The 13,580-nt window shown below is 51.3% G+C and overlaps 1 protein-coding gene across 3 annotated transcripts in view; it reads right to left on the reverse strand.

Moving 5' to 3' along the window:
• The window catches only part of TCF7L1 (transcription factor 7 like 1), a 151,812-nt gene that overhangs the window by 17,311 nt on the left and 120,921 nt on the right, over positions 1–13,580 (reverse strand). For all 3 annotated transcript variants that reach the window (XR_010405577.1, XM_045884655.3, XM_045884654.3), the window contains exon 4: positions 2,619–2,702. Coding sequence is in view for 2 of the 3 variants with exons in the window: in XM_045884655.3 (XP_045740611.1) it covers positions 2,619–2,702 (84 nt within the window). In the remaining variant the exon portion in view is untranslated. The remainder of the gene's footprint in view (positions 1–2,618; positions 2,703–13,580) is intronic.

Genomic DNA, 13,580 nt, shown 5'->3' on the forward strand with positions numbered 1-13,580 from the left:
GTCTGACAAAGTAAGGAGCCCCTGGCTCCACCACCACGCTGAATTAGCGTCTGCGGAGAACATTCCTGCGACGGATGAATGTTTGCTTGGCTGTTGGAGCTATAGGCATGGAACCTTGTTGAGAGTTTAGGGATTTCATACATCTTTATGTCACTCACTAAGTGAGAATGGGTACCTTAATTCACTTAAGGAAAAGAGTCTAGAAAGAGAAGGAAAGCTTAGAGAGGGCAAAGAACTGTTAGCATCTCTGCGTACAGGAGCCTGGTGGAGTGAAAGGAGGAGTCCAGGAAGCAGAGGGCTGTAAAAACTGACAGATGCCCACCTGCGCTGAGCAACAGCAGGGGCACTGCTTGGACTCGGGCACGAGGTGGCAGTTGCCGAGCTGAGCCAGGTTGCAGGAGATCGGCAGAACAAAGGATGCGGTGGTGGAGGTGGGAGTCGGGCTCTCGTGGAAGAAGCCGGTGGTGAACACCCGCAAGGGAAATAAGATAATGCTCGCAGGAGGAGGAGGGCTGGACCCAGGGTTTTTATTTTATTTTATTTTTCAGAGATGGATGGCTCTGGGCAACCAAAAGGATGGGAAGCTCAATGAGTACCCATGCTAGTTTGAAAGGGAACTCACTTCCTCTAAAAGTAGATGCAGATTTTAGACAATGTGCAGAGACAGTATGTGGAGGGGAGGGAGGGCCCTGCGTCTCGGGGTCCGCTGGAGTGGGCTGGGCGACGCCGCAGGATGGGTGGGGGATGAGCAAAGACTAGAAACTTGTAGAGAGACAGCTGTGCCGGGAGGGGACAGGCCAGGTTTGTGGCAGGGTGGATGTGGGGTGCCATGTCCACCACCGCGACTGACCACTAGAGGGCACTGGGACCTTGTGTTCGGCCGTCCCAAATGGGACCCTGGGGGACCAGAGACACCACCCTGGCCTATTCCTGGGGCTGCTCAGGCCTTGGTGTGAGGCCACAGAGCCTCTCAGGGGCAGCCCGCACCACACAGCTCACTGTTCCCAACACAGTTGCTGGTCTCTCCCAGAGATGGTGGAAACAGCTCTCCCCACTTGTCTCCCCAGTGGACGGCAGGGACCATCACCTGAGAACTACACATGATGTACTTTATAAACCTGCAAGGGCTCTGCCTCTGTAAGCCGTTCGCACGATTACTACAAATCATACGGGCTCACTGAGCCTTTATTTATCTTCTACTTACATCTTCTTTCTCCTCAACTAGACTCTAAGCTTTTAATGAAAAAGAGCTGTCAGGGTATCTTAAAATGTTCTGAACGAGATGAAATAATATGTCTGGGATTTACTTTAAAACAACCCAGTGTAGTACGAGGGGGAATGTGGGTAAAGGGCACAGGTGAAATTTTCCATAACAATTTTTTATTTATTTTTTTAAAAGGTTTTCATTTATTTATTTGACAGAGAGAGCGCGCACACAAGCGGGGGAGCGGTAGAGGGAGAGGGAGAGGGAGAAGCAGGCTCCCTGCTGAGCAAGGAGACTGATGCGGGGCTTGATCCCAGGACCCTGGGACCATGACCTGAGCCGAAGGCAGACGCTTAACAGACTGAGCCACCCAGGCGCCCCATAGCAATGTTTTAAACAACACCATGTTTCGGGGCGCCTGGGTGGCTCAGTTGGCTGGGCGACTGCCTTCGGCTCAGGTCATGATCCTGGAGTCCCAGGATCGAGTCCCGCATTGGGCTCCCAGCTCAGCGGGGAGTCTGCTTCTTCCTCTGACCCTCTTCCCTCTCGTGCTCTCTCTCATTCTCTCTCTCTCAAATAAATAAATAAAAATCTTTTAAAAAATAAGTAAATAAACAACACCATGTTTCCCCACGTCTCCTTGTCTGTAAAATGCGTAGGTCATGACAGTGGGTTTCCTTCTAGCTGCACCCTCTATGATTCTGAGGCTCACTGTACGGTGCATAACACCAGTTAGCTTGCGGGGTTATGTGGGTCTTAAGACTAGGGATGCCCAAGCTCCTAAGAAAAAGTCCTAGAATGCAATATCCCAGGACCATCTCTTCTGGATGCCAGTCCCCTGCAAGCCCCGCAGAGGCGAGACCTGCTTGGACCCCACTGCTCCCCCCCTCCCAGGACCATCCCGATCTTCCTTTGGGGCCCGAGTTGCCACAGGGCTTGGCACAAAGGCCTCTATGGCCCTGCCGGGGTTCTTGTTTGCACATGTTTTAATGAATTCTTTTCTATAAATCCTGCACGAAAGAGCCTCTTCAACTGTAATCATCTGCAGCTACGAGGAGAAGTGGCAAGGCAGAAGGAGCTCCAGCAGAGGGAAAGGACAGCACCGCTGCCTGGGTGGCCCGGGGGGAGGGGGGTGGCGGGAAGGACCAGGGTTGCCAGGCAGGGCGGGGCCGGCATTTCTAACCACACACCATCCATCCCAGGTGGGAGGGGCGCGCGTGCTGAGGTGGGAGGGGCGGAAGAGCACACAGGTAACCCTGCTCCACCCCGACCGCTCAGCCTTCCACCCGAGGCACACACACTTAAAGCAGCACCGCCAGGCCCCATCAGCTTCGGGAAGGCGGAGGGGCCGCAATGCCATGGGCTGAGGTGAGTGACAGTGTCCCTCCGGCACTTGAAGGGGAAACAGACTCACCAAGTGTGCTGGGGATGGCGACCTGGTGTCCTTGACTGTGGCGCTGGAGGGGACATCGAGGAGGGGCCACTTCATCTGCAGGTACTGCACAGGGGACAGAAAACACAAGGCAGCTGGTTAGGGGAGGTCTCGCGAGCACCCCCACGTGAGCAGAGGAGGAGCTCTGCAGTTAGGGTACTGCTGGCTCACCGCACCTGCACGAGCTCCTCCCCGGTCGGCGTCCAGGCGATCATCTCCAGGGAGAGCACGCGCTTATAGTCACCCCTACCACCACCAGCGCCCCCCCGTCATTTTGTGGGGGACACGCAAAACAGCACAACCAGCCAAAGTGTCCAAAGAACTGATCACCGAGGGTCAAGTTCTGCCTGCTCTAGTCATGGGACAAGCAGGGCTCATCAAGGGACCAAGGGCTCCCAGACGGTGATCTTGCCCCCTTCCTCCCCATCGCTTATAGCAACACACACAATACTCCCTAGGACATGGCCTCCAGGAGTATCTGGGGAGTGAATGAATTAAAACCATGTGCCCGACACTCGAAGGGTCATGGGTAATATCTGTCCAGACTCAACAATGCTGATTTAACTTTTAGCTATAGTGTTTCTTAACCCTGAGAAGATTATCTAGTAGCTTACCCTGTACTAATCCAAACCCAGTAGTAAACCCTCTACACACACACACATGCTCACACACTTTCTTTAAACTAAAAGCCTCTCCTCAACCCTGGCACAGCAGTCTTTGGCGAGGGCCTGGAAGACGATGAGTGGGGAGGAGGGGAGGGGCCCTGGGGTGAGCCCAGCTGGGTTCCAGAGTCAAATGCTCATGGGTTCAGGGTCTCACTCTGCCAGGCTGTGCAACCCTGGACAAGTGTCTTAACAACTCTGAGTCTCAGTTTCTTCATCTGTAAGGCAAGGCTAGGTCCATAATTTTGCCAGTTGTTAGGATTAGGGACAATGTCAAGTACAGAACACAACCCTTCCCACGTGGGAGACATGTGATAAACGGCAGCTGTCATTTCCATAAGCAAACCATTAGTCTTCGCCAGGGGCAAAAGCACACATGTTGTCTTGGTGTCAACACTGATATGGTGCTTCTGGGCAATGGACCAGCTATGCAGCCTCTTCACAGAATTCTTGAGGTTACTTTGAAAGTTACACCTCCAATAAGAAATGCTGCCTCCAGGAAGAGTTTTACAGAGAGACAGAAATAAGTCTCTGAGTTTTCCCTTGCTCTGGTCATTCAATTCCAGGGAAAAAGAAATCGTGATTTGGCCTTGAGCTAAGTGCCCAGAATTGGAAAAGTAGGATGGGTGGTGCCCCTCTGCTCTTCATCACCCACAAACAAGGACTGAGAGGGCAGGGTCTGGGCTTTCAAAACAATGTCCACAGGCAAGGATAATAACCCTAGGACACATTTAAAGAGGGCCAGTGGGCCGCACAGAGGGCAGGCGGATGGGCCAAGCAGGCCTGGCTGTGGGAGGCTTGGGAAGTAGGAACGAAAGAGGGGATTTAAGGGGTCCTACAAATAAGGACAGTCTCCACTCCAGGCCCTCTAGTACCTGCCCCTTCCTCCCTCCCTGCTGCCATACTGAGTATCATTCTGCCCCTGCATTCTGCTGACCCTTCCCACCCCCACCCATTTCTTTCCCTACGCAGAGCCTATACTTTCTAGATGAACTAACTGGGATTTCAATGCCTTTGGCAAACTAAAAGGACTGGACAAATACTGGAATCATTAGTTAAAATTCATGTCCTCAGTGAATAACATTTGTGCCATGCGGGCAGTTTCCAAAGCATTTCCTTCCTTCCTTCCTTCCTTCCTTCCTTCCTTCCTTCCTTCCTTCCTTCCTTCCTTCCTTCCTCTCTCCCTCTTTCTTGTTTTTTTTAAGATTTTATTTATTTATTTGAGACAGAGCACACGTGCGCACAAGCGGGGGTGGGGGGTGGTGAGGAGCAGAGGGAGAGGGAGAAGGAGACTCCCTGCTGAGTGGGAAGACCGTCATCGATCCCAGGACCCTGAGTTCATGACCTGAGCCTAAGGCAGATGCTTAACCGAATGAGCCACCCAGGCGCCCCTCAAAGCATTTTCACACATGTAAACCGGTTTCATCTTCACAACAACCCTGCCGTTGTAAGTAGAGGTGACTGTCCCAAATTTTCGGAGGCGCTAATGGAGGTAAACACAGGGTGAGTGATTCGCCCGACTTCAAGAGGGGAGCTGCGGCTGAGGTCCCTTGACTTCGAACTCCACACTGTTCACTACAACGCGAGTCATAACACTTTCCATAGCATCACCTTATTGAAACCCCACCCCTACCCCAGCCTGGATTTTTCTCTCTCCCTTTCTGTCTCACGCAGGGCTGGCCACCTCAGAGCCGGATGAATATTTACACATCAGTGTTCTCCCGTAGGGATGTTTCCCTAGCACTAACACCCTGAGCATTTCTGTTTATTTCCTGAAGGTGAGCTACAATCACAAATATCACGTGCTAAAGAGAAGTGTCCCAAATCCACCCCAACACGAAACACAGTAGAAGGGTTCCTGAAACCCACCAGCTCTACCAGCATCTGGTTTCCTAGCTGGAGTCCTAAAGGCACACACTGCACACTCTTCATTCTTGTTGGCTTACCAGGGAGGTTCTTAGATCAAAGAGGAATCCCCCTGAATCCTAGTTCGGGAGAGAACATTATCAGCGACCTTTTCAGGCTGTGAGGCAGAGCAGGCTTGTGGGAGTCGAGCGCAGCGTTTCTCAACCACGGCACGACAGGCATTTGGGGCTGGATATGGTGGGAGCTGCCCTGTGCATGGCAGGATGTCGAGTAGCTTCCCTGGCCTCTACCTACTAAATGCCAGTAGCTCCCAGTCTCCTGCCCGTTTGCGATCATCAAAACCGTCGTCTCCAGCCTGCCGAATGTCTCCTGGAGCGGCCAAACTGTCCCTCACGGAGAGTCCCTGCTCGAGTGGCTGAGGAGCTGGTACCTCATATACTAAGAGCTACATGAGGGTCTGCCTTCGAACTGGGGCTCTCAAGGTACAAACATGCACAGAGACACACACGCTTGGAGCAAGTGCTTTTAGTAAGAGCTACTGGTTTCGGTTGTCCATCACAGGCTTGGTGTCTTACCTACCCACTGCCTGGAATGCCCGTGGGTGGAAGAGACCACACTGTCCTCTTTGCTCTGCAGGGTTCCCTCTCACTCATTGACTTTAACTGAGGCCTGGAAACTTCGAAGTGGGTGAAGATCTTTAGCCTTATCCACCACCAAAGTCTGGCCCCATAGAGATCGGTCAGACAGGTGGGGAGAGCGGTTCTGGGAACAGTGGACATCTGGCCCAGGACCCTTCCCTCACCAGCCAATCTGGGGGGGCGTAGGGGTGCAGGTGCGCAAGTAAGGATTCAGTCTGGGAACAGCGAAATGGAGGATTGTCCCTTCCCCCCATTCTAACTTGTTCTGCCTTTTTAAGATTTTGAAACAAGTGATGACGGGAGTGGGGGTAGGGGAAGACCTATAAAAAGGCATTGGAACCCGCTGTAGCTTAGCTATCAAATGCCTCTGGATTGCAGTTCTGAAGAACGGAGCATTGAATAGGGACAGCTGAGCTTCCCAGGACCATGACTTGGGGCAGCAGGGGCCAGCAGGGGCCAGCAGCACCCCTCTCTGCTCCTCTCCCGCCTCAGCATGAGAGATGTGCAGCTGAGGCTGGTCAGGCCTAACCCAATGTCTACTGGGAATAAAACTCTGGCTGCACTTCTCATCCAGCCCCACAAATCACCCTGGGGCCAGTTATTGGTGGGAGCATGTCCTTAGGGATTGAGAGAGGTGTGGCCGAGCGTAGGTTCTCTGCATGGTAATGGCATGTGGGCAAATTAAAAATGCTGGTTTCTCCAAGCCCAGTCTAGGCTCCATCTCGCTGACCCCAACTGGCTCCTGCCCACTGTATCATGCTCAGGCTGCAGCAGAGTGAAACCACCTCCCTGCTGGGGATGCTCTCTGGAGTTTAGAACATGGAACCTGGCGGCATCGAGGGAACCGATGACCAAGCAATGGCAACGGCTGTCACTCATGGGATGCTGTCTGTGGGACAAGTCTCTCTTCTGATACCCCAAAACAGGAAGAAAAAACCAGACCCAAATGGTGAGTAGAACCACTCTTGAGTTACATAGGCTGCTCAATATGCCACTGTACGTCGTGACTCTGAGACAGAACAGAGACACAGTTGCCCACTCTTACTGAATCTGGGAAACTCTTTCTGGGGGTTGGGGCTCCACAGGACACACTCGAGGAAACCGTGCTGTCGTGGTTCACAGTTAAGCAGACGGAGGCTGTGGCTTAGAACCCGTCTTGGCCTCATTAAGGAAGGATGGTTCTGTTCCTGGTTTTAAATCGTTTTCACTCGAATAGTCGTTGAATTCTCTCCGATCTACCAAGACGGTCATGTGGTTTCTCTTATTTGCCTCAGTTGTGATATGGATACACGGGGATAGATTTTTCTTACACGAAAGCGCCCTCGCATTCCCCAGGTAAACCCTATTTGGTCATGGTGGCTTGTTCGTTCTTGCACTGTATTGTGGAATGCTAACCACGAGTGTCTTAAGATTTTTACTTCTACGTGCCTAAGTAAGAGTGAGCAAAAGTTTTCTTTTTTGTGCTATCTTTATCAAGCGTTGCTATCAGTGTTATTTTGGCTTTATGATTTATAAAGGGGGCTGCACCTCTTTTTCTTTATGCTCTGGGTCCCTTTCTCCTTCTTGGCCCCTCCTCAGTGCCCTCCTTAGGGTGAATACTTGGCCAGGTGGGCTATTTCCATTCGACTCGGGCCCAGGGAAGGGTCTCTCTGGAGGGTGCTCTCACTGGACAGCCAGAACCCCCTTTCCTGCAGGGAGGCGGAGGTTCGGTCCTACAGGATCCCTGCTTAGCTTGAAGACTGTGCAGCAGATTAATTGCAGCTGTGCCCTGGAATTTCCCCAACATACAAATCTTCATGATGTAAAACAGCTGGGAGGAAATCCCAGCATGCCCTGGACAGAGGCAGAACTGCCAATGAGCTACGGAGATTAACCCTCCACCTCCCAGAAGGCGGCGACCCCCCCCCCCCCCATCTGCCCTGTTCCAAGCTTGCTGTGGTGCTGGTGTGGACAGGCCGCTACAGGACTCTGGGTAACGCCCACATTCTCCCCATTCACACGTTCTCACAGAAAACCCTTTAGGCAGGGCCTGGGCAAGAGAGGAAGCAAAGCTTCAGGTTACACAATCAACAGCAATGCTCCCAGAAGGAGTGCGCTACAATTGGAAGCAAGGAAACCAGTCCTCTCCAAAGGCTTCCCAGGTGAGAACACCCCGCCCCACAGAACTCCTTCCACTTCGTGGTGATCGCGATAAGCCTGCAGCAGAAAGAAGGGCCTTCCCTTGAGCTTTCCCCTCTCACGGTTTCTGTGTTTCCACAGCAGAAGCCTCCCAGTTTAGATGACCAGTCTTTCCTGCCTCTCTGGTCTCCAGTGATAAACAGACCCTCTGGGACCCCAAAGCCAGGCCCCCCTGAATAGAGAAGAGGGCTTTCCCAGACCTCCCTCTTAGGAAACTTTGTGGTGCGTGTGGCCACCCAGGAAAACAGGCTAGAAAGCCAAGCCCACAGGCAGACACACGGCTGTCCACCACACAGTGACAAGGACATTGTGCAAAACGCAGTATTTTAACGTGAAGAATCGTATTATAAATGAAAAAAAATGTGAACCAGTGATGAGTTTCTCTTTACTCTCCATTCTGCCACAGTTGGGGATGTAATTAATCATTCCTCATCAGGACTACTGCAATGGCTCCCCCAAATTCTGTTAGGAGTTTAGCTTCTCAAAACTAACTCATCAGGGGGCGCCTGGCTGGCTCAGACAGTAGAGTATGTGATCCTGCATCTCAGGGTCGTGAGTTTGAGTCCCACTTTGGGCACGGAGCACGTAAACACACAAAACACCAAAAAAAAAAAACAAAAACAAAAACCAACTCATCAGATCTTTGCTGAAAATCCTTTCCTGGTTGGCTGCTGGGGTCAAGGGATAGAGCCCCCAAACTCCCCAGCAATCCGGGGCCAACCTATCCTCTTCCAGCTTCAACCCTCACGGCTCCCCTAAACCCCAACACTAAACTGCACTCAAGTTCCTACTAAACTCTGCCATTTGCGCGGCTGCTCCCCAGCTTGGAGGATCCTTTACTTGCAGGAAACTCTAACCCCTTCTTCAAAACCCTGTCCCAAGGTCACCTTCCCAGCTCCCCACAAAGAGCACTAGTAAAGCACTCTCACCTCTGTACCTCAGCTGAGCTTGGTATTCCCATGACATTCTTCATGCTGTGTTGTTGTTATCCATTTGCAAATTCTGTCTACGCTTTGGACTATAAGCTCCTCAAGGGTCACGTCCATATCCCCAGTTCCTTGCCCAGAAGCCAGCATTCACGATGTGTCCAGACCCTGTCCCATCTTGAGCTTAAGCACTTATTCCACGTCTGTAATACTGGGTTGTCCGGTCTCTTTCTGAATCCTTTAGAGATGTGGAACACACATAACGGAGCTCTTTTCACCCTTGAGTGACTGGTTCTCACATTAATTGGCCTTCTTTTGCCAAGAATTTGGAAATGCAGCTTGGAGGCTGTGACACCCAACCCTGTCAGTTCCTGGAGGCCTGTTTAAGATCCTCTAACTTCTGTCAAAATGGACACAAGTTGATCTAAATTTGAAAGTCTACCAACATTGAGCAATGGGCTCATTAGTGGGGAGACAGAAACACTCTCCCAACTAAGAGCAAATGTTTCGTTTCAGGAAATCACTGAAGATAAAGTGAAAGTATTTAGAACTGGTTTCCAAACATGATGGATTAGACGAAGTTCCAAGAGCAGAAGTGTAAAAAGCAAAGTTTACACTCTTACCCCTTATTTTCTTTTCTAAAGAGGAGTAGCTTCTACCTTTGCTTCGTTCTGCAGCTGACACTCTAGCCCAAACACAGTCACCCTCTTCGTTTCACTCATTTGTAGAAGGTGGGGTTCCTTCTTAAGACTTTGCTAATAGGTGGGTTGTTACAAATACATCCAAAATGTCTTAACACAAGCTACTTTTTCATGTAATAAGACACACATAATTTTCCTTGGAAAAGTTATTTAGAACCGCACTTCGGCAGTGTTTTTTTAAACCAACAGAATGACTTTTCTCTGAAGCACCTGTCACAGCATTTAGGTCAGCAAATATCTTTGCAGCCCTTCCTGTGCACTGGCAGTGGAGGGACTCTAAAGATATTTCATGACTGAAGAGTAAACTCAAAAGTAAGAGTGGGTTGGTTAGGTTTCAGTTTTCCCATAAACACCTACTCCCTGCCCATTCCCTTCTTTCCTGGAGGGCCTTAAACTATTCTCTTCCTCTTCCAACTCAGAGAATCTGGCAATTCTGCATACCAGAGTTGACCAAAGGTTAGTTTTTAAAAATTGGCTCCCCTCCGAGGCCGATTTCCAGTGGTGGAAGGACACAGTGTGGGAAGCGAGAGACCAGGATTCCAGGCTTGTTCTAACCTCTCTGGACTCGATCATGTCACCTTTATTTAAGACTTACTTATTTGAGAGAGGAGAGAGAGAGAGAGAGACAGACAGACAGACAGCGTGGGGGGCAGGGGCCAGAGGGAGAGAATCCTCAAGCAGACTCCTTAGAGCCTGACACAAGGCTCAATCCCACGACCTAAGCGAAAACCAAGAGTCGGACGCCCAACCGACTGAGCCACCCAGGCGCCCCTTGATCACTTCACCTTTAAAATGGGGGTATTTTACTTCAGTGGCCTGAAGGCAGGGACCTGGCCAGATGGTCTCCCCTGGAAGAAAAAAAATGGAATGTCTGTCTACACCACAGTGGGTTCCTGGGAGTGGAGATGCGTGGAGAGACTCAATAAACAGACTCAGGAGTCCTCGCTGGTCCCTGCTCACAAGCAGTGGACCTGAGGAGGCTACCTCACCTTTCAGAACCTCTGGTTTCTCACCTGTAATGTGGGAATAAGAGCACCTACCACCTGGCAGAATTTTTTTATTGCATGCAGCATCCACTTGGGAAAGGACCAAGCAAAGGGCTGAGCACATGGAGAGATCTTAGGAAATATGTGTGTGGTCCTTAAGATTTTTTTTTTTTAAAGATTTTTTAAATTTATTTATTTGAGAGAGAATGAGAGAGAGCAAGCACATGAGAGGGGGGAGGGTCAGAGGGAGAAGCAGACTCCCCGCTGAGCAGGGAGCCCGATGCGGGACTCGATCCCGGGACTCCAGGATCATGACCTGAGCCGAAGGCAGTCGCCCAACCAACTGAGCCACCCAGGCGCCTGGTCCTTAAGATTTAAAGTTACTTCTGTTCAATGAGCCTCTCACCTGCACTTTACCCACCCAGGGCCAGGGAAGAGCTAAGTAACAGAGAGTTTGACCGTCACTCTTCTCCGGGTGCTTCGTGCGGAGAGGTCCTGCTCAGGGGTGTGCTAGGACATGTGTGACAGCCAGCTCTCTGAGCAAACACACAGACACAAACCCCGCTTTGTAGCCTTTGCTGGTATCCGGAGTGCAAGTATTCCCACCAGGGCTGATTCCAGGCCACCCGGTGGGTCCCTGCTGGCAACGTTGGCAAGAGAGGCTAAGGGCTGGCTGGGCAGCAGCGGACAGGAGCTGCGGGGGGCTCTGGCCACGGACTCCTGGCAGGCTGACATGTGGGGGCCTCGGCTGAAGCGGACCCGACGTCTTGATGCAGGAGCCGGGAACCTCTGCCCCCAAAGGATTTTTTTTTTTTTTTTCCCAAAAAAAGCCAAACTGCTTTTGGGTCCTCATTTCTGAAGCCCAGAACCACAGGCCTCCTCAGTCTAGGCAGCTTCTCACATTGCCTGTGATCTTGGGGTCTGCTGGGCCCGGGCAGTTTCTGTGCTCCCTGCCTGACATATATGGTGACAGACACACCACAGAGCAGCTTCTTGGTACGAAGTGGCCTTGGACACCCGGCCCTCCTTCCCCTCAGCGGAACCCTGCCGGATCCTCTCTCCTGCCCCTTCTGCCTTGGGCCTTATCATGGTCATCTCTGCTGTACATGGGCAGCACCCCCTCCCTTCCGGGCAGATCATCCATCCCGGCCCCCACGGTGGGCTCAGACTTGGCCCGAAGAGCCTCTGCCCCTGCACAGCTTTGTGCCCTGTTCTCTGGCCCGCACGTATGCACCTCATCTTGATCACCTAGCAACACAGCAGAGCTGAGTCATTCTGGGGAACGGCTCCATGGTATCCGCTGTACAGAAAGGCCATAATCTATGAACAGCCCAGATGCACAGACATCTAAATGCTTCCCGGTCTTTGCTGCAGTGAATGTCCCCCAACACTCATTATTATGCTCACGTAGGAACACAGCTGTAGGACCCTTTCCCAGCTGCGAGGGGTACTGCTAGGTCAAAGGTACGTATATTTGGGTTTTGGGAAGTATTATCAAATTTCTCGGCCTACACTGCTACCAGGAACATATGAGAGAGCTTATTGCCTTGCCCACAGTATCATCAAACATACTGATCTTTGCCAAACTGACAGGTGAAAAACGGTAGCTCCTTCTAGTTCCAATGTGCATTTCTCTTGCTAAGTGAGGCTGGGAATTGTCATGTGTACAGGTAATGATTTGAAGGATAGACAAAAGATGTGTGTGGCCCAGAGGAAGTGGGGGTGAGGGGGGTGAGGGGGCGGGGACAGATCCCTCTCCGTGGCTCTTCATGAGTTACAACGCACCGTGCTTATCACAGCAAGAGTAACAAGCAAAGCTATTAAAAATTAATCTTTGCTTAATTTTCCTTCCCCAGCCCCTGCCTTCAGTTTTCCCAACTGGAACGCTCAAAATTTGCCTTCATGCCTTGGCTTCCCCCACCTCCTGTTGGCCAACAAGTTCCACGGATTCTAGGCCTCTTTCTAGATTTTAGGGATTCAGGCCCTCCTCATTTTGTGGTGGGGCTACTGCACAGCGCTTGGTCTGCTTCTGGTCTCCTGGCTCTGGTTCAGTTCTGCTCCAGGCTCTGCCTAGGAAGCGCTAGGCGGTAGCAAGCCGGGCTGAAGGGGGTGGTGGTGCACGTTACTTCGCCTCAGACTGACAAAATGTCCAGCGTCCACATCAAAGAACAGGGTGCTAGATAGAGATGAAGGTATCCTAAATCCTGCCCCCTGGTGTCACCACTGCATCTGTCTCCCTCCCCATCTCCTCTAGTCCATCCGTCACTTGCCCCTAGAAGTATCTTTCTAAAAGATAAAACTGAGCTATTTAAAGGTAGCAGGTGGCTTCCCCTTCTTCCAGAACTGCCTGCTTACAGAGCGGGCCGAGATGCCGTGAAGGCTCTGCACAGAGCACTCCGTTGATCTGACATGGGCACCTTCTGCACAAGGTAACTATTTCTGGGCACGATATGCCACAGGGGAGATTTTGTTTAAGCACTGAAATAACGAGAACATAAGTCAGCAAATGGCAGGCTCCCAGAAGATGGGTTATGGTGGGCAGGATGCTCACGGAAAAACTGGAAAACTTCTCGCAGGAGGTAGCAGGAGAGCTGGGTCACACAGGCAGGATACACTTCTGTAGTCATTTTACTTTTTAAAGCATTTCATATGAATTATCTCATTTCGTCTTAATGACCCCTAGATAAAGATAAGGCAGGTATTATCAACCTCATTTTAAAAAATGGGGAAGGGCGCCTGGGTGGCTCAGTCGTTAAGCGTCTGCCTTCGGCTCAAGTCATGATCCCAAGGTCCTGGGATCGAGCCCCACATCGGGCTCCCTGCTCTGCGGGAAGCCTGCTTCTTCCTCTCCCACTCCCCCTGCTTGTGTTCCTGCTCTCGCTATGTCTCTCTCTGTCAAATAAGTAAATAAAATCTTTAAAAAAAATAAAATAAAAAATAAAAAATGGGGAAAACTGGGGCGCCTGGGTGGCTCAGTTGGTTGAGCA

The sequence above is a fragment of the Mirounga angustirostris genome, unplaced genomic scaffold (assembly GCF_029215605.1).
Source record: "Mirounga angustirostris isolate CCGP_5_RB_7025 unplaced genomic scaffold, mMirAng1.0.hap1 SCAF_10, whole genome shotgun sequence".
In the NCBI taxonomy this organism is placed as follows: domain Eukaryota; kingdom Metazoa; phylum Chordata; class Mammalia; order Carnivora; family Phocidae; genus Mirounga; species Mirounga angustirostris.